Below are 20,563 nucleotides of genomic sequence, written 5' to 3'. Positions count from 1 at the left end.
GGAGTCTGCACGTCCTCCCCGTGTGTGCGTGGGTTTCCTCCGGGTGCTCCGGTTTCCTCCCACAGTCCAAAGATGTGCGGGTTAGGTGGATTGGCCATGCTAAATTGCCCATAGTGTCCTAAAAAGTAAGGTTAGGGGGGGGGTTGTTGGGTTACGGGTACAGGGTGGATATGTGGGTTTGAGTAGGGTGATCATTGCTCGGCACAACATCGAGGGCCGAAGGGCCTGTTCTGTGCTGTACTGTTCTATGTTCTATTATCTTTTTCCTGAGTGAATACTGACGAAAAGTATTCATTTAGTATCTCGCTTATCTCCTCAGCCTCCACACACAACTTCCCACCACTGTCCTTGACTGGCCCTACTCTTACCCTAGTCATTCTTTTATTCCTGACATACCTATAGAAAGCTTTTGGGTTTTCCTTGATCCTACCTGCCAAAGACTTCTCATGTCCCCTCCTTGCTCGTCTTAGCTCTCTCTTTAGATCCTTCCTCGCTTCCTTGTAACTATCAAGCGCCCCAACTGAAACTTCACGTCTCATCTTCACAGAGGCCTCCTTCTTCCTCTTAACAAGAGATTCCACTTCTTTGGTAAACCACGGTTCCCTCGCTCTACCCCTTCCTCCCTGCCTGACTGGTACTTACTTATCAAGAACACGCAATAGCTGTTCCTTGAACAAGCTCCACATATCCAGTGTGCCCAACCCTTGCAGCCTACTTCTCCAACCTACACATCCTAAGTCATGACTAATGCCATCATAATTGCCCTTCCCCCAGCTATAACTCTTGCCCTGCGGGGTATACTTATCCCTTTCCATCACTAACATAAAGGTCACCGAATTGTGGTCACTGTCTCCAAAGTGCTCACCTACCTCCAGATCTAACACCTGGCCTGGTTCATTACCCAAAACCAAATCCAATGTGGCCTCACCTCTTGTTGGCCTGTCAACATATTGTGTCAGGAAACCCTCCTGCACACATTGTACAAAGAACGACCCATCTAATGTACTCGAACTATATATTTTCCAGTCAATATTTGGAAAGTTAAAGTCTCCCATAACAACTACCCTGTTACTTTCGCTCTTTTCCAGAATCATCTTCGCCATCCTTTCCTCTACATCCCTAGAACTATTAGGTGGCCTATAGAAAACTCCCAACAGGGTGACCTCTCCTTTCCTGTTTCTAACCTCAGCCCATACTACCTCAGAAGAAGAGTCCCCATCTAGCATCCTTTCCGCCACCGTAATACTGTCCTTGACTAGCAGCGCCACACCTCTTTTGCCCCCTTCTCTGAGCTTACTAAAACACCTAAACCCCGGAACCTGCAACAACCATTCCTGTCCCTGCTCTATCCATGTCTCTGAAATGGCCACAACATCGAAGTCCCAGGTACCAACCCATGCTGCCAGTTCCCCTACCTTATTTCGTATACTCCTGGCATTGAAGTAGACACACCTACCTGAACACTGGCACCCTCCTGCGAAGTCAAATCTGTGCTCCTGACCTCTATACTCTCAATCTCCCGTACCCCAAAACTACAATCCAGGTTCCCATACCCCTGCTGAATTAGTTTAAACCCCCCCAAAGAGCACTAACAAATCTCCCCCCCAGGATATTGGTGCCCCTCAGGTTCAGATGTAGACCATCCTGTCTATAGAGGTCCCACCTTCCCCAGAAAGAGCCCCAGTTATCCAGAAATCTGAATCCCTCCCGCCTGCACCATCCCTGTAGCCACGTGTTTAATTGCTCTCTCTCCCTATTCCTCGTCTCACTATCACGTGGCACAGGCAACAACCCAGAGATAACTCTGTTTGTTCTCGCTCTGAGCTTCCATCCTAGCTCCCTAAAGACCTGCCTGACATCCTTGTCCCCTTTCCTACCTATGTCGTTAGTGCCAATGTGGACTATGACTTGGGGCTGCTCCCCCTCCCCCTTAAGGACCCGGAAAACACGATCCGAGACATCACGTACCCTTGCACCTGGGAGGCAACATACCAAACGTGAGTCTCTCTCGCTCCCACAAAATCTCCTATCTGTGCCCCTGACTATTGAGTCCCCAATTACTAATGTTCTACTCCTATCCCCCTTCCCTTCTGAGCAACAGGGACAGACTCCGTGCCAGAGGCCCGTACCCCATGGCTTACCCCTGGTAAGTCGTCCCCCCCACAAGTATCCAAAACGGTATACTTGTTACTAAGGGGAACGACCACAGGGGATCCCTGTACTGACTGCTTACCCCCAGCCCCTCTCACCGTCACCCATCTATCTTTATTCTTTGGCGTAACTACCTCCCTGAAGCTTCTATCTATGACCCCCTCTGCCTCCCGAATGATCCGAAGTTCATCCAGCTCAAGCTCCAGGTCCCTAACACGGTTTTTGAGGAGCTGGAGTTGGGTGCACTTCCCACAGATGAAATCAGCAGGGACACTGACACCGTCCCTCACCTCAAACATTCTGCAGGAGGAGCATTGTACTGCCTTCCCTGACATCACCTCTAGATTTGAAAAAAAAACAAGAAAAAGAAAAGAAGAGCTTACCTGATATTCCCTCAAACCCTGCTCCCGCTGAAAGGTAAGCAAATTTAAAGGCACTCACTCACCTTCACGACAGGCCCCTGCTCCCGCTTCCCAACCACCGTGGTTTTTTTTTTTGGTTAGAGGAGGAGGTAGGGTGGGAAACACTGACAAAGTGTTTCGGGTTTAACTGTCACTTGACAACAGCCCCTCCACAAACCACCTTCAAATTAGGCTGACCGCACTGCACGTATGCAAATTTCCCCAGAACAGATGATCAGTAGCTCTGCTCTGCTGCCCTCTGCTGGATGCTTGCCTTCACTCAAACTCCTCGGGTCTCCTTCACAGGTACACCTTCAAATTAGGCTGACCGCACTGCACGTATGCAAATTTCCCCAGAACAGATGATCAGTAGCTCTGCTCTGCTGCCCTCTGCTGGATGCTTTCCTTCACTCAAACTCCTCGGGTCTCCTTCACAGGTACACCTTCAAATTAGGCTGACCGCACTGCACGTATGCAAATTTCCCCAGAACAGATGATCAGTAGCTCTGCTCTGCTGCCCTCTGCTGGATGCTTGCCTTAACTCAAACTCCTCGGGTCTCCTTCGCTGGTACACCTTCAAATTAGGCTGACCGCACTGCACGTATGCAAATTTCCCCAGAACAGATGATCAGTAGCTCTGCTCTGCTGCCCTCTGCTCTGGTGCTTACTTCTTGAGAAGTTCGGAGAGGGGTGCTGCATTTGTGGCTAAACCGGCGATGTGATTCCTACAGTAGCCAAACAGTCCTAGAAATGAACGGAGGGCTGTGACATTATGGGGCAGGGGTCATTTGACGATCGAGTCAATTTGTTTCTGCTCGATCTCGTGTTTTCCATGTGTGATCACTGTTCCTAAGTAAATCACTTTTTCCTGGAGTATCTGGGCCTTTTTGGGGTTCACTTTGCAGCCAATTTGTTGAAGGAGTCCTAATAATTCATCAAGAAGCAAAATGTGATTTTTCTTAGTGCCTGTCTGTAGTAGCAAGTCATCTACATATTGGACCAGACATATTGTCGGGAAAATTTAGCTAATCCATTCCCCAGCTGTCGGTGGAAAATGGAGGGGGAGTTGTGGAAAGCACGTCCACGTGTATTGTTGGCCCTGGAAGGTGAAAGTGAATTTATATTGGCACGCTTTATCGAATGGAATGGCCCAAAAGCTGTTGCTAATGTCCTAAACCAAAATTTTCTTTGACTGCAGTCCCTGTTTGAGCTTGGTCTCAGGACTCATGGCTACGGTAGGGGCTGCGACTGGGGTTACTTTGTTCAGTTCCTGATAATCGATGGTCAGTCGCCACGATCCATCGGGTTCCTCACAGGCCAATTTGGTGCATTATTTGTGGAGGCTACTGATCGCAGTACGCCTTGATCAAGCAGACTCTGTATAACTTTTGAGATTTCTCGCTCCGCTTCTTGGGGAAAACGGTACTGCTTTTGGTGTCTGGGGTCAGGGCCTGTAATATTTACTAAGCCAGCGATCTTTCCACAGTCGTGTTTGTGCTGTGCAAATGCTGCTTTGTGTCGCTGCAGGTCTTCCCTAACTTCTTTGTTCCAACTAATGGCTCGAGGGTCGAACCAGAAGTCCCCTACTGCGCTAATTCTATTTTCATAGTCTCCAACTGTGAGTGTAGCGGGGGCTTGTGTGGCCTTTGCCATTTTCCACACACATTTATTTACCGGATCGAATGATAGATTGTGGGAGCTCATAAAATCAATACCTAAAATGTGTTCGGCTGCCTGTAGTAGGTCGACCAGAACTACAGGGTGTTTAGTTTTAATGTTCCCTATCTGAATGGCTACAGGGGCTGTGATGTGTCCCTGCTGTAAGTGCCCTGTAAAACCACTGAGAGTAATGGTGTCTGTGGTGGGCCATATGCCTTGCTGAAACATTGTGGAGGAATTTATCGTAGTACGGGACCCTCCTGTATCTCAAAGAAATTCCATGGGGTGTCCCTGGACTGTGCCTGCCACTACCCGTCTACCAGATTTGTCCCAAAGGGTGTTGCAGACCCATGTTGGGGAGTTTGAACACCATCAGTCGGTGCCGTTCATATCTGTGCTATCAGCACGGGAGCTAATACTGTGGATTGGCTTTGCCCTATTCTCATTTAGGGTGCCTGTCTGCTGGTTTCTCTGCTGCTTCTGGGGCGCATTGCACTCTCGTGCAAAGTGTCCTAATTGGCCGCAATTATAACACTTTGGTCTGCTGTGGGCTGTTCCTTCCCTCATTTACCCATGCGGGGTTCTGGTGCGTCCTAACTGGATGCATGTCTGCCTGCTCTTCCTCTGCTTTACCATAGGCAGATTTACCTTGGATAGACTGCTCCCAAGCACGGGACAATCTTTTCAAAACCCATTTCTCGTTGTGGGCTTCGTCTGAGGGGTCGTAATTGGGGCAAGCTCTTTGTCCTGCCTCTGTCGCATGAGAGACTAGGATGCGGGTCCATTTGGCCATATTATCTGGGGACAAATGGGCGCGGGCTAACTCTCCGAACACTGCAATAAAATGCATCCACAAGCGTCCAGCAAACGCTGTGGGGTGCTCTGTCTTCTTTTGCTTATGCTTGTTCAGGCCTTCTACGGGGTCTCCTTTGTTATAGCCGATCGCGTCCAGGATTGCTGTGTGCATTTCTTGGTGTGTGCCTCCTCCTACATTATGTGGGTCGGGAAGGGCTGCCACGACTGAGGGGTTGAGGCTCAAAACTGGGAGCTTCACTTGCTCCTTTTCATCCAGGCTGCACATGGTCGGCTGTTGTTTTACCCTTGTAAAGTAATGGTGGGGTTCCGCTATGGGTAGGAACGGTGTTATCTTCTCACACGCGTCCCGTAATTGAGTGGCGGTTAATGGGGTGGTGTATAGGAAATCTGGGTTTCCTTCTGCTGTAGCCCTGCACTGTGTGATTACAGGGTTCATAGGGGTGTGTTCTGCCTGTGCAGTTGGGGCGCTTTTCGTTTCTGGGGCTTGTCCTGTATACATGTGCCATGTACATATCTATGGGCAGTCTCGTTTAACTCCTGCCAGTCGGGGCCATTTTCTTGGTCTAATTGGGGTCCAAATGTTCTCTGGAACCAATTCTGAACAGAAAGCAGAGATTGCAGTTCTGCAATTTGCTTCCGGCACTTTGCGTGATCTACCGAGCTCTGCCTTTGTTCCGTCGTGGAAGTGTGGAGTGCTTGTAGGGCTGCTTTTAAATCATTACACTGTTTTTGTAACTGCTCAATTTGTTCTGTTTCCTGTCTTACCAAGACCGCACGTTACGTGTCTTGGTAGGCTTTGTCGTATTGGGACTGAAAGCTGCTCAAATGGGCGAGACAAGATTGGTGTGCCCATTTGACATCCTCCATCACCTTGTCCCTCGCCACTAACTGCTCTCTCAGTTCTCTGTTTTCTTTCTCATACTCCCTCACGTCTTCTTGACTATTCTTATCTCTCTCTTCAATCTCTATGCGGAGCGTCCTCACGACCTCCTCTGTGCCTCGCAATTGTGCCACCAAGCAGGACACAATTGCCATCGGCTTGCGAGCTTTCCCTAAGCTCTTCTTATGAATCTCTGTCAGGTTCTCCCACCAAGTATGCCCTATACTTCCGGGGCCTGTATCATCATACGCACAGAATTCGCTCCAAAGGGGCCATCCTTTCCCTTTGAAGTACTTTCTTATTTCCTCTTCCCATACGAGACACTATCCTACTCTACTGGTCGCTGCGACCTCAAATTCATGGGGGTTCATAAGGCGTTCCATTGCCTTCATTGCCATTTTTATCGCTATCTCTGGGTTTCTACTGAATTTGGAACAGGGGGTGATAAAGTGGTGATGTAAACACAGGTCCGGCTTACGCTATTTTCCGGCCTACAAAACTCCCGACAGTTTTATGCAACAAAATGTCTCAGGTTTAGCTTATATCCCTGTTAGTACGTATGCAAATAACTTCCGAATCTTGGAGGTTTGATCAGTATTGGTCTTACGCTTGTGGTTTTTCTTTTTCCAATTGGATTCTAATTCAAATTTGGGTTCTCTCGGAGTGACTAGGCTACTTCTAGGTTGAGTCTCACCAGAGTCGCCAGTAAATGTTTCTATATTTACTTGGTTCTAAATATGGCAGTCAATATGGTCGCCTTCCTTAATCCTAATTATGTTTACACTGAGAGTCGCCAGGTATCTTTCGATACCGCCACAAGGTTCAAACCCGATTACTGATCAAAGAGCCAATACACCAGTTAGTTCAAAGTCAATACTATTTATTTACACACACAGTAAGATCTACTCATGCATAAAGTACTAGAAACTAAACTATCTCTAACGCTAACGCCTATACTTAACTTCAGTTCCCACTCAGTCAGAGGAACAATGGCCGGTTATCGGATCTGAGGTTGTTGGGTTCGAAGAGGTAACAGGAGAACAGCTACGGTCGTCCTTCTGGTAGCGAGCGTTGACCTTGGACTTACTTGCTTCTGGTGCAGCTGGTGGATGGGTCTCTCCACTTTGAGAGCCAAGTCCAAGAGAGCGATTCTCTTGTGGGGGTTTCTTCTTATACCTGGAGGGACTTCACGCACTTTTAGGCGGGCCTTAAACTTGGCCCCAATTAATTGGCTCGTTTCTCAATCACTGTTATCGATCTTGACCAATAAAGGGGTGGGTTCCCTGATGGCTGTGCATGTCTTAGGTGGCCGTTGGCCTGGCTTTGTTTGTGCTTTTGGTTTGGGGAACTGGTGCCGGGATGTCTGGAACAGTATCGGTTGCTTGAGTGTCTTTCCTTTGTTCCCGGAGATGGGCCATCAATATGCTAATTGATCTATAGTTTCAATTCCGTCTGGGAGCTGTCTCTCCAATATGCATGCTGGCTCTGTGCCTGCTTGGTTTCCTCACATTGTCCACAGTTCCCTTACATTCTTTGCGAGCGTCCATTTTGTAATCTGGAAGTGGCCATCCCAGATGGCTACAGCAGGATGTGGCCTTTAACACTTTTTTTTGCTGCCATTGCCAAATAAATCCACATTTGTCCAAGTTGCTGTTAATGTGTCCAAAATTATGAGGGACATCGATGGGGGAGATAAGGAGAACCTTTTCCCCTTCGTGGAGGGGTCAGTAACCAGGGGGTGGGAATAGATTTCAGGTAAGGAGCAGGAGATTTGGAGGGGAAAAGCTGCTTCACCCAGAGGGTGGTGGGAAATCTGGAACTCACTGTTTGAAAGGGTGGTAGAGGCAGGAACCCTCACAACATTTAAGAAGCATTGAGATGAGCACGTGAAACACTGGACCAAGTGCTGGGGAATAGGATTGGAATAGACAGGTGCATAATGGCTGGCGCAGACACAATGGGCTGAAGGACCTCTTGCTTTGTTGGAAAACTCTATGACCATAAGACCATAAATATATAGGAGCAGAATTAGGCCATTTGGCCTATTGCTTGTGCTCCACTATTCGATCATCGCTGATATTTTCCTCATCCCCATCCTCCTGCTTTCTCCCCAAAACCCCTGATCCCCTTTATTAATCAAGAAATTCCCGTATCAATCAAGAACACCAAATTTGTGTTTGAGGTGCTGTTACTTAAAAGGCTACAGGCCAAGAGTTGGAAGGTGGAATTAGACAGAATAGTTCTTTCTTAGAACAGAAGACCTGAGAGCAGGAGTAGGGAATTTAGCCTCTCGAGCCTGCTGCACCATTCAATATGATCATGACTGATCTCATCATGGCTTCAAATCCACTGTCCTGCCCATTCTCCGTCGCCCTTCAACCCATTACTCATTTAAAACCTGTCTAACTCCTCCTCAAATTTACTGATTACCCCAGCATCCACTGCATTCTGGAGTAGCGAATTCCACAGATTCACGACTCTTTGGTGTTCCAGAATGCCCCAGAAGAGGAAGCATCCACTCCACGTCTACTTTATCCATACCTTTCAACATCTTGATCTTGTCGGCAAAGACACACAGAAATAGTGAGCACTGGAGTTGATTATTATGTGTGATTCTTATATTTCTTGGCTGCATGGTGGTGTCGTGGTTAGCACAGCTGCATCATGCCATTGAGGGCTCGGGTTCGATCCCTGGTCCTGGGTCACTGTCCGTGTGGAGTTTTCACATTCTCCCCGTGCCTGCGTTGTTCTCACCCCCGCAACCTAAAAGATGTGCAAGGTAGTGGATTGGCCAAGCTAAATTGCCCCTTAATTGGACAAATTAATTGGGTACTCTAAATTTATTTTTTAAAAATGTGATTCATCCAATATTGAAATAGCTGAAATGAGAGTGGCACAGTAGCGCAATGGTTCGCACAGCTGCCTCACACCGCTAGAGCCAGGGTTCGATTTCAGCTTTAGGTGACTGTCTCGGGTGGAGTTTGCATGTTCTCCCCGTATCCGTGTGGGTTTCTTCATGTGCTCCGGTTTCTTTCCACAGTCCAAAGATACGCAGGTTAGGTGGATTGGCCATGATAAATTGCCCCTTAGTCACCAAAGATATGCCAGGTAGGTGGAGTCATGGGGATAGGGCGCGGGAGGGGTGGGGGAGGAGGTTGTGCTGGGCAGGGTTCACTTTCGGAGGGTCGGTGCACACCCAATGGGGCGGATGGCCTCCTTCTCCAATGATTCTATGGAGGCTCTCTCAGACCTATTCATGGACTAATGGGACAAGGTGACTTCTACAGTCTAACACTCCAAGTCTCTCGCTCCCATCATCACGACCCACCGTAGCATTGCCAAACTCCCCTCCTGCTGCTCCCTGAGCAACCTGGAGAATAGCCCCGCCCTCTCCGCCTGCAGTGATTGGCCGAGGGACCGCCCTCAGCCCCGCCCAGTAGATAGAGGCTGCCAGTCCTCCCAGCTCGGTCCTCCGAGCTCCCCTATTGGTCGGAGCAGCCGTCAATCATCGGGGTGCCAGCGGCCATTGCAAGGTACGGTGAGGCTGCCGAGGGAGGAACCTGCACGGGCGGGCAGGCGCTTGAACGCTGCGGTTCGGATGGATTGATTTTATATATGTCCCTCCCTCCGCGATCAAGCCGATTTTCCAGCCCGCGTCGCTCGCTCAATGGCCTGCCGATCTCCGATATAGGCCGTTTCCCGCAGCGCGGGGGATTATGGGTGGGACTGGCCGCCATTGATGCCCCAGCTCTGCCCCTGTGATCACCAACATGTTCTGGGTTTACATGTTCTCACGGAAGGTTACCGAGCTGAAACCTCAACTCTGCCACATTATCCTCGCCACCTGCCTCCACAAACTTTGCATCCCCCTCACCTATTCCATCCGTAATATTAGATTTAGTGTTCAATCCTGAAAATTCTTGCTTACACCTCCACCCTCCTTCCCCCACAATCTTTGACCTGAGTTCAGTGGGATCGCAGGAGCAAGCCACTCAGCTTCAGCTGCCTCCCTGGCCACCCCACCTAGCCGCAACCCCAAGCCTGTTCCAGCAGTTCGTCAGGGTCTTCAATGTCATTGGTCTCTGCGAATGGAAGGGGAAGTGAGCAGCGGCGGTAGCAGCAGCAGCACCGATCAGCCACAGCCATGTTTCCCAAGTGGATCTGCTGACTCATCTATCACAAAGAGACATGTGGAGCATTGTGCCGGGGAGATGTCGCCCGGCGAAACGGGAGACGACGGTTCGTCGCCTGAGTTGCAGGCTAGTCGGGATCAGATCGGGAATAACAAGCACTCCTGCTCCTTGTGCGGGAAGCGATTTGTTTACCTGTCCCACTTGCGGTCGCACCAGCTTGTTCACACCGAGGAGCGGCCATTTCGATGCTCTGGCTGTGGGAAGACCTTTAAATGCGCACAGAATCTGGCACGGCACCAGCTGGCTCACACAGCTGAGCGACCATTTGGATGTTCCGACTGTAGAAAGAGCTTCAAGAGCCTCCAGGAACTGCAGCAGCACCGCCACCTGCACACCAGGCTCAGGCCGTTCACTTGCTGTCAGTGCGGGAAAGGATTCAGTCGATCCTTTAACCTGCTGGCGCACCAGCGTGTCCACACCGGGGAGAGGCCCTTCATCTGCTCCATCTGTGGGAAGGGGTACTGCCGGTTAACCCATCTCGTGAAGCACAAGCAAGTTCACAGTGATGAGAGACGTTTCAAATGCTCTGAATGTGGGATGAGTTTCAGCAGCTCCCGAAGGCTGAAGGGACACCGACATGATCATGCCTTGGAGCGAACCTTCACCTGCTCCATCTGCGGGAAGGGATTCACTCAGTCGACCCCTTTGCTGATACACCAGAGGGTTCACACCGGGGAGAGGCCGTTCACCTGTCCCGAGTGCGGGAAGGGTTTCACCCAGGCATCCAACCTGCGCACACACCAGCGGGTCCACAGCGGGGAGAGGCCATTCACCTGCTCTGAGTGCGGGAAGGGATTCTCTCGTTCATCCAACCTGCTAACGCACCAGCGGGTCCACACTGATGAGAGGCCGTTCAAGTGCCTGGACTGTGGGAGGGGCTTCAAACGGCAATGGGTTTTAGTGACTCACCAGCGGGTTCACACCGGGGATAGGCCGTTCACCTGCTCTGTGTGCGGGAAGGGATTCACCCAGTCATCGAACCTGCAGAGCCACCAGCGAGTCCACGCGCCAACGCTGTTTAAGTGCTCTGACTGCGGGAAGAGTTTCAAAAAGGCCTGTAACCTGCAAAAGCACCAGTCAGTTCACACTGTTGAGTAGCGCAGGGTCCTGTTGATAGCTGGGGCGAATTGGAGCTTTTACAAATTCGGTGTTATGCAGTCTTTCAAACACAAGAAATAGGAGCAGGAGTAGGCCATTCAGCCTTTCGAGCTCACTCTGCCATTCAACCTTCCGAGCCCAATCCACCATTCAATGAGATTGTGGATGATCTTCCACTTCAACACTAATTTCCTGTACTATCCCTGATATTTTTAATATGCCCAATTCTATTGAACTCAGTCTGAAATACATTCAATGACTGACTCTCTACAGCTCCCTGGGACAGACAATTCAAAGATTCATCACCCCTCAGTGAAGAAATTCCTCAACTGAGTCTAGCTGACCTGCCCCTTATCCTGAGACTGTGCAACCTGGTTAAAGACCACCCACCCTGCCCCACCAGGCAACCCCAGCCCCACAACCCCAGCCAAGGGAACCCTTCTTCCTGCATCTAGCCTGTCGTGCCTTGCAGGAATTTGGTACATTTGAATGAGATCACCTCTCATTTTTTTAAACCACAGAGAATAAAGGCTCAGTCTATTTAGAATCCATAGGATCCCTACAGTGCATAAGGAGGCCACTTGGCCCATTGAGTCTGCACCCACCTTCTTACCTACCTAGGCTCACTCCGCCTGTTCTATCCCCGGAACCCCACCTAACCTGCGCACCTTTGGACACCTACTGTGGCAATCAACCTAACCACATCTTTGGACTGTGGGGGAAACCCCCACTGACATGGGGAGAACGTGAAAACTCCACAGTCACCCAAGGCTGGAATCGAACCCGGGCCCCTGGCGATGTGAGGCAGCAGTCTAAACCACTGTGCCATACTCTTTCCTTAGAAGACAATCCCTCCATCGCAGGTATTAATTTGGTGAACCTTCATTGCACTCTTTCTATGGCAAGTTAGTAAAAAAAGACCCGTTTTTATTATTCCCTTCTTGTGAATTATGTATGTTAACTCATGAAATAATTGAAATCCGCAGCATAGAAACAGACTGACACAACTCACTAATTTCCTGTGTTGATTCTTTCATGGGTTTCTCTGGTAAGGGCAGAATTTATTGCCCATTCCCAATTGCCCTTGAATTGAGTGCCCCTTGCAGAAGGGCAGTTAAGAGCCAACCGTGTTGCTGCAAAGTCACGTGTTGGACAGACCTGGTAGGGATGGCACATTTCCTTCCCTAAAGGGGACAAAGGTGAACCAGATGGGTTTCTGAGAGTAGCTTTATCATTCCAGATTTATTCACTGAATTCAAATCCCACCAGCTCGTGCTGTGGTGGCATTTCCCTCAGAAGAGTATGTCTGTATTCAAGTAAAAGTTGCCATAGTCCCAGATGACCATGGGCTGCTTTCCCCTTTGAGGGGGAGAGCTGGCTGGTGGTGATTGAACCTGAGGATCACTATAACACAGGTGAGGGGTGAGGTTGAGAAGGTGCGGGGCCTTCATGAATACCTCAGCCGGTACAGGAATTAAACCCGCATGGTTGGCCTCTCTCTGCATCACAAAGCAGCTGTCCAGCTAACTGAGCTAGTCCAGCGGCATAATACTATGCCACCATCTCCTCTCATTGTTCTCTAGATGAGCCTCCTCCCACCCGACTTCATTTAAACCCTTCAAAATGTCCTCCTGTTGCTTTGACTCGTAACCATTTACCTAACTTTCACTGGAAAGCAACAATATTAATCACCTCAACCATGAGTTGATGAGCGATTTCCCTGTTCTGACCACTCCCTGGGGAAAGGAGTTTATTCTGAATACCCTCCTGGAATTGCCCGTGACTTCCTTAAAAGGCTGCCGAAGTACAATGGGATTTTATTCAGTTGAACAATGTGCTCTGTCCTCTGATCACTGAAGCTTCACTGAGCCCCTGTGTTAATGGGTGAAATGCCAGACAAAGGCACAACGTCTGGGTGGTGACATTAATTCTAAGCTCGCAGACCGTGTAGCAGGTGATAACCAGATGGATCGGTGCTTCTGATCCAATCCAACGTGAGAGATTAGCAGGAGCTAAGGCAGCCAACGGTCAGGTCCAATCAGTCCCTACGCCTGAGCATGATCCAAACTCGCTGACAGGAAGAGTCCACTTTGACCGCTTTATCCATTGGAACAGATTTGTGAAGATTGTCTGTGGACCCAGTGTAGTTCTACTCACTCTTAATAAACCCTGGAGAGACAGTTTGCATTCTTGTGAGCTTGATTATCTGCTATGTGTAACCTTGTCATCAGGCTCAATGTAATGACCATCGCCAACTGGAGAGACTCTAACCCTTGACATTCATTAGTATTAACATAGCTGAATTCCCCACAATCAACATCCTGGGGGTTACCATTGACCAGAAACCGAACTGGACTAGCCATATAAATACTATGGCTACAAAAGCAGGTCAGATGCTAGGAATCCTGTGGTGAGTAATTCCCCTCGTTTTTTGTAAAATTTAGAGTATCCAATTATATTTTTGTCCAATTAAGGGGCAATTTAGCATGGCCAATCCACCCAACCTACACATCTTTGGGTCGTGGGGGTGAAACCCACGCACACACAGGGAGAATGTGCAAACTCAACACAGACAGTGACCCAGGGCCGGGAATCAAACCCAGGTCCTCAGCGCCATAGGCTGCAGTATTAACCACTGTGCCACTTGCCGCCCCAGTAACTCCCCTCCTGACTCCCTAAAACCTACCCACCATCTACAAGGCACAAGTCAGGAGTGTAATGGAATATGATCACTTGCCTGGATGAGTGCAACTCCAACAACACTCAAGAAGCTCAACAAAGCAGCCCCGCTTGCTTGCTACCCGTTCCAGAAAAATTAGATCCCTCCACCACCGATGAACAGTGGCAGCCATGCCTACCATCGACTAGATGCGCTGCAGCAACTCCCCAAGGTTCCTTAGACAGCACCTTTCAAACCCACAACCCACATCTAGTAGGACACGGGCAGCCTGGGAACACCACCACCTGGAGGTCCCCTCCAAGTCACTCACCACCCGACTTGGAAATATATCTGCTGTTCATGTACTCATAGAATTTACAGTGCAGAAGGAGGCCATTCGGCCCATTGAGTCTGCACCGGCCCTTGGAAAGAGCACCCTACCAAGCCCACAGCTCCACCCTATCCCCATTGCCCAGTAACCCCACCCCATCTTTTTGGACACAAAGGGAAATTTATCATGGCCAATCCACTTAACCTGCACATCTTTGGACTGTGGCAGGAAACCGGAGCACCTGGAGGAAACACACGCAGACCCAGAGAGTATGTGCAGACTCCACAAGACAGTGACCCATGCAGCAACTCCCCAAGGTTCCTTAGACAGCACCTTTCAAACCCACAACCCACATCTAGTAGGACACGGGCAGCCTGGGAACACCACCACCTGGAGGTCCCCTCCAAGTCACTCACCACCCGACTTGGAAATATATCTGCTGTTCATGTACTCATAGAATTTACAGTGCAGAAGGAGGCCATTCGGCCCATTGAGTCTGCACCGGCCCTTGGAAAGAGCACCCTACCAAGCCCACAGCTCCACCCTATCCCCATTGCCCAGTAACCCCACCCCATCTTTTTGGACACAAAGGGAAATTTATCATGGCCAATCCACTTAACCTGCACATCTTTGGACTGTGGCAGGAAACCGGAGCACCTGGAGGAAACACACGCAGACCCAGAGAGTATGTGCAGACTCCACAAGACAGTGACCCAAGCTGGGACTCTGGAGCTGTGAAGCAAGTGTGCTACTGTACTGTTCCTTCAGTTTTACAGGTCATAATACATACATAGATACATAGAAGATTGGAGCAGGAGGAGGCCTATTTTGTTACAAATTTAAGGAACTCAATTCATTTTTTACAATTAAGGGGCAATTTAGCATGGTCAATCCACCTACCCTGCACATCTTTGGGATCTGGGGGCGAAACCCATGCGAACACGGGGAGAATGTGCAAACTCCAGATGGAAAGTGACCCAGAGCCGGGATCGAACCTGGGACCTCGGCGCCGTGAGGCAGCAGTGCTAACCACTGCACCACCAAGCAGCCTAAATAGAAGGCCTTTTGGTCCTTTGAACCTGCTCCGCCATTCATCACAATCATGGCTGATCATCCAACTCAATAGCCTAATCCTTTCTCTCCATAGCCTTTGATCCCATTCTCCCCAAGTGCTATATCTAGCCGCCTCTTGAACATATTCAAGGTTTTAGCATGGAACTCCCTCCTTAACAGTACTTGGGTGTTACCTACACAACATGGATGACAGCGGTTCAAGAAGGCAGCTCACCCATCACCTTCTCAGGGGCAATTAGGGATGGGCAGTAAATGATGGCCGAGCCAGCGAAGCCCACATCTGTGAATGAATAAGAATGGCTCTATTTCTGTCTCCATAGAATTCTGCCTGGTGACTTTATGCAGCATTTTGAGTTTGTGTTTTGCCTTTATCTTACGCTGATGCAACTATTAAACCTTGTGAGTCTGAGCAACACCATAGAATCCCTACAGTGCAGAAGGAGGCCATTCATCCCATCAAATCTGCACCGACCCTCCAAAAGAGCATCCCATTTAGGCCCACCCTCCCACCTTATCCCCGGAACCCACCCTGTAATTCCACCTAACCTGCACATGTTTGGACACAAAGGGGCATTTTTCTAGAATGGCCGACCCACCTATCCTGCACATCTCCAAGACCAATACATCTTTCCTGAAATATGTTGCAGAAAACCGAAAGCCAAAATGTTTCAGAAAATAAATGGGCTTTTTAAAATGTTTTGACATTAAACTATGGCTTGAGTAACCAATGCAGCCATCAAGCACAGGCAGCCCGGGAGGTCGTTTAACTGAACTCTGACCACAGGAAGTTGACTCAAGTAAACCCTGGCTGAGCAGGAAGACAGGCCGGAAATGAAGGCAGATGTGATCGTTGGTGATGAAACAACAGCACATACTGACTTTACAATGAGCACTGGAGCAGCTTCGTTGGATTCATAATGTATACACCACAATAAACGGACACTTTTATTTTTTATTCATTGGACGTGCCAGTATTTGCTGCTTATCCCTAATTGCCCTTGAATTGAATAGCTTGCATCAGAGGGCATTTCATCCCTGAGGGTATTCACCTTGCTGTGGATCTGGAGTCACATGTAGTCCACACAGGTAAGGACGGCATATATCTTTCCTTCAAGGGCATTAATTAGCCAGTTGGGATTTGAGTCACCATTAGATTTTTCATTACCGATTTTCATTCAATTCCAATTTCATCATCCGTGCTTAAATTGGAACCTGGGTCCCCAGAGCATTACCCTGGGTCTCTGAATTACTCGTCCAGTGACAGTACCTCTATGCCATCTTGTGTGGGTTAATCAAACATTCTTTCATGGCATGTAGGCATCACTGGCAAGGCCAGCTTATTTGTTGCCCCATCCCTCTTTGACCCTGAACCAAGGGGGCTTAATGTCAGAGAGGCAGTGTCTCTGGGTCATGTAAGATCCAGTAAGAGCGGCAGATTTTCTTCCATAAAGGACATTAGTGAACCAGATGGATTTTTCCGACAGTGGATGGGTCATTATTCCCAAGACTTGCTTTTGATTCCAGATTTCATTCATTGATATTTTGTTGCTCTAGTAGGTTTGAACTCATGTCCCCAGAACATCACTCTGGGCCTTTAGATTGCTAGTCCAGTGACATTACCACTTTTCAAGTGTCTCCCCTGGATAGACTGATATTTAAATATCACCTTTAATTGAATAAAATTATAGAATCCCTGCAGTGCAGAAGGAGGCCATTTGGCCCATTGTCGAAATCTCAACTCCCGAGTAAGACTAACTCATGAGTAGTACAGTCAAATTGTTAGTTTATTTTCTACTTGTGCTCAAGGGGAGAGTGCCTGGACAAAGGCTAGGCCAGCAACTCTGCGAATTACCACTAATTACAACATATTTATACACTTGGGTAAACAAATTCCATAGATTCACGTGTAATGGTTCCTCTTTAATATAATTTTGCAGCGTTCACTCTGTGTTCCACACTCCCGCTTAATATCGTTATTCTCATCTGATTAGATTATTGTCTGGCATTGGTCATCACGTCCCCATTGTGGTTAAACCTGAAGTTAAGAATACAGATGGCCTCAGTTGCTGCAGGATTATTTTTGCAATATGTGGTTTCAACTGCCGATGGTTTGTGAAGTAAGCTTTAACCCTAAGTTGACCGGATACATTGTCCCAACAAACTTTGCAATCTATAATTGTTCTTTTCTATCTTTCCAAACCCACCCAGTCTGCACCAACCCTGCGAAAAAGTCCCCAAGTAGGCTCACTCCCCCGCCCCATTCCCCACCCACATAACCCACCTAACCTGCATATCGTTAAACACGAAGAGACAATTCAGCATTTTCAATTCACCTAATTGGCTCAATTTTGGACTGTGGGGGGAAGCCAGAGCACCTGGAGGAACCCCATGCACAAATGGGGAGAACATGCAAACCTCACACAGTCACCCTAGGCCAGAATCAAACCCGAGTCCCTGACTCCGGAGGCAGCAGTGCTAACCACTATACCTTTCTCAATGTGCTTCACATGAACAAAATAAATCATGATGCCGAGCCACATAAAAGAGATACCAGGTCATACCACCAAAAACGTGGTCAAATAGGCCTTGGAAGAGGAAGCAAGGGAGAGAAGCAGAGAGGTTTAGGGAGGGAATTCCAGTACTTGGGGTCCAGACAGCTGCAGGCCCAGCCACCATTGGTGGAGTGATTCAAATCCAGGATGCCACAAGCGGCTAGAATTACAGATTGGTTGGAAACAATTGGTTTCAGTTATGGCAAACGGCAAGAGAAACTCTTCCACTAATTCAGACTTTTCTCCAAGGGGAAACCAAAGTGATTCATTTTTGGTCGGAAAAAGTTGGCAGTGTGAATGTGGAGTTTCACCATAAATGATACAACTCTAAAGTGGCTACAGGAGCAGGGGGACCTGGATATATAGGTGCAAAAAGCATTGAAGGTGGCAGGACAGTGTTAGAGAGGGGTTAATGAAGCATATAGCATCTTGGGCTTTATCCAGAGGAGCATAGAATACAAAAACAAGGGAGTTATGTTTAACCTGTTTGAATGTGTTGGAGGCATTTCAGAGGAGGTTTACTAAATTGATACCTGGAATGTCTTATGAAGAAATTTGGAACAGATTGGGCTTGTTTCCACTGGAATTTGGAAGAGTGAGGGGTGACGCAAATGAGACCCTGAATGAATTTAACAGAGTGGACGTGGAAAGGAAGTTTCTTCTTGTTTGTGAGTCCAGAGTTAGAGGGCTCAATTTCAAACTGAGGGTCACCCATTTAGGAGAGGGATGAGGAGAATGTTCTTCCTCTCTGAGGGTTCTCCGACTTTGGAACTCTCTGCCTCAGAAGGCGATGGAAGCGGGATCACTGAATATTTTGAAGACGGAGGTAGATAGATTCTTGTTAGGAAAGGGAATCAAAGGTTACCGGGGTAGATGGGAATGTAGAACTTGAAACACAAACCAGATCACCCATGATCTTATTGAATGGCGGAGCAGTATCGAGGGCTGAACGGTCTACTTCTGCTATTTCATATGTTCGTATGTAACACTGTTTCGGCCTCAATTGCAGTACTGCATTCAATTCTAGGTCCCACACTTTAGGAAGGATGTAAATGCACAAGAGAAGATGCAGACAAGATTACCACATATTATTTTAGGAACAAATAACTCCAATTATGAAGATCAGTTGGAGAAGTTGAGGTGGCTTTCCTTGAAGGGAAGATTGAGAGAATGTTTGATAGGCATATTTAACGTCATCAGGGGCCTGGACTGAAAGCCTACATACAGGTGCAACAAGCAATTAGAAAATGGTATGTTTGCATGTATTGCTATTGGATTGAGTACAGGAGAAAAGCTGTCTTGCTGCTCTTGTGCAGTGTCTGGTGAGACCAACGCTGGAAAATTGTGAGTAGTTTTGGTCTCCTTATTTAAGAAAGGATGTACTGGCCTTGGAGGAAGTGCAATAAAGGTTCATCAAACCAATTCCTGGGATTGTGGAACTGTCCTGGGATTGTGGAATTGCCCTATGAGGAGAGATTGGGGAAAATGGCCTATGTCATCTGGAGGTTAGAAGACGATAAGACCATGAGATGCGCAAGGATCTTTCCTGCTGATTCCCTTATTTCCCCTTTTTATTTTTGCTGTTATCGTCTTGAACCAAGGATGCTTAATGTACATGTATCTTTAAGTCAAGCAACAGAGAGGAGGCATTCAAGAAGCTGCAACATCATATTTGGTGCTGCTAGCTTTGGACAGCAAGACCCAGACTTCGTGGCACCCAAGAGATGATTGCTTGGCTGGTGGTCAATGAATTGGTTGAAAAGCCGTTTTCTGCCTGGTAACAGGTGGCGATCGGGTCCTACTTGAATTCAGTGATTTTCAGAGACCCGTGGAGCTCACTTTGATTCCTGGACACACACGACCAAGGATCTGCATCCTCTCTTTTCTCTCTCCCTCTCCACCTCCAGAAAGGCTGTGAGTTTAAAAAAAATATATTTTTAATTCTCCTTTTTCATATTTTCTCCCAAATTTACACCCAACAATAAACAATAATCAGTATGAAAAAGAGGCCGTGAGTTGATGTATTTCTGAACCTACAGAATGAATGAATCCACAGTGAAAGAATTACTGGTTGCAAACAGAGACCTGGATCTGCAATCTTACTTTGGAGGAAGGTCTGTTTAAAGATGACCATCTTAAACAAAGACTTTTTTCCCTTTCACTTCTTATTTTCACCCCTTCCTCCACTCTGTATTTGTCTGTCTTGTCTATGTGTGTGTATGTAGAAGGTGGGGGCAAGTTTAAGTGTGGGATTAGGTATTAGTTGATAGTTAACCAGTTGTAGAGTTCCTCATTAGTATAGTGGTTAATATCCGTGCCTGTTACGTGGGAGACCTGCATTCAATTTCAAATGGGGAGCTTTGAAGTAGTCTAGAAGCTCCACTGGAAGGTTTTTAGGTGGAGGCTGTGGCGTATTGGACTTGTAATCCAAAAAACAAGGATAATGATTTGGAGACCTAGGTTCTAATCCCACCACTGCAGATGGTGCAATTAAAAACTTAATAAAATACCAGGAATTAAAAGTCTAAAAGATGACCTTGAAACCATTATGGTGGCACAGTTGATGCTGCTGCCTTACAACACCAGGTACCTCGGTTCTATTCCGACCTCGGGCGACTGTCTGTGTGAGGTTTGCACATTCTTCTTCTCGTGTCTGGGTGGGTTTTCTCTGGGTGCTCCGGTTTCCTCCCACAGTCCAAAGATGTGGACTGGATTGGATATGCTACATTGTTCCACGGTGGGGTGACTT

At 48.0% G+C, this 20,563-nt stretch overlaps 2 protein-coding genes across 4 annotated transcripts in view; both read left to right on the top strand.

The window, feature by feature from the left end:
- Positions 1–9,429: 9,429 nt before the first annotated feature.
- Positions 9,430–12,637, top strand: LOC119952169 (zinc finger protein OZF-like). Its single transcript, XM_038775764.1, has one exon. It carries the CDS (start codon positions 9,996–9,998, stop codon positions 11,196–11,198), a length of 1,203 nt encoding a protein of 400 aa, XP_038631692.1. The 5' UTR covers positions 9,430–9,995; the 3' UTR covers positions 11,199–12,637.
- Positions 12,638–14,841: 2,204 nt separating this feature from the next.
- Positions 14,842–20,563, top strand: part of LOC119952188 (zinc finger protein 239-like) — an 82,013-nt gene continuing 76,291 nt past the window's right edge. For 2 of the 3 annotated variants that reach the window (XR_005457778.1, XR_005457777.1), the window contains exon 1: positions 14,842–16,348. The gene's annotated coding sequence lies outside the window, so the exon portion shown is untranslated. The remainder of the gene's footprint in view (positions 16,349–20,563) is intronic. The other variant, XM_038775800.1, reaches the window with a different exon arrangement.

Source organism: Scyliorhinus canicula, chromosome 17 (genome assembly GCF_902713615.1).
Source record: "Scyliorhinus canicula chromosome 17, sScyCan1.1, whole genome shotgun sequence".
Taxonomy (NCBI): Eukaryota; Metazoa; Chordata; class Chondrichthyes; order Carcharhiniformes; family Scyliorhinidae; genus Scyliorhinus; species Scyliorhinus canicula.
The sequence above is the reverse complement of the archived record's forward strand: the minus strand, read 5'-3'. Positions and strand labels throughout refer to the sequence as shown.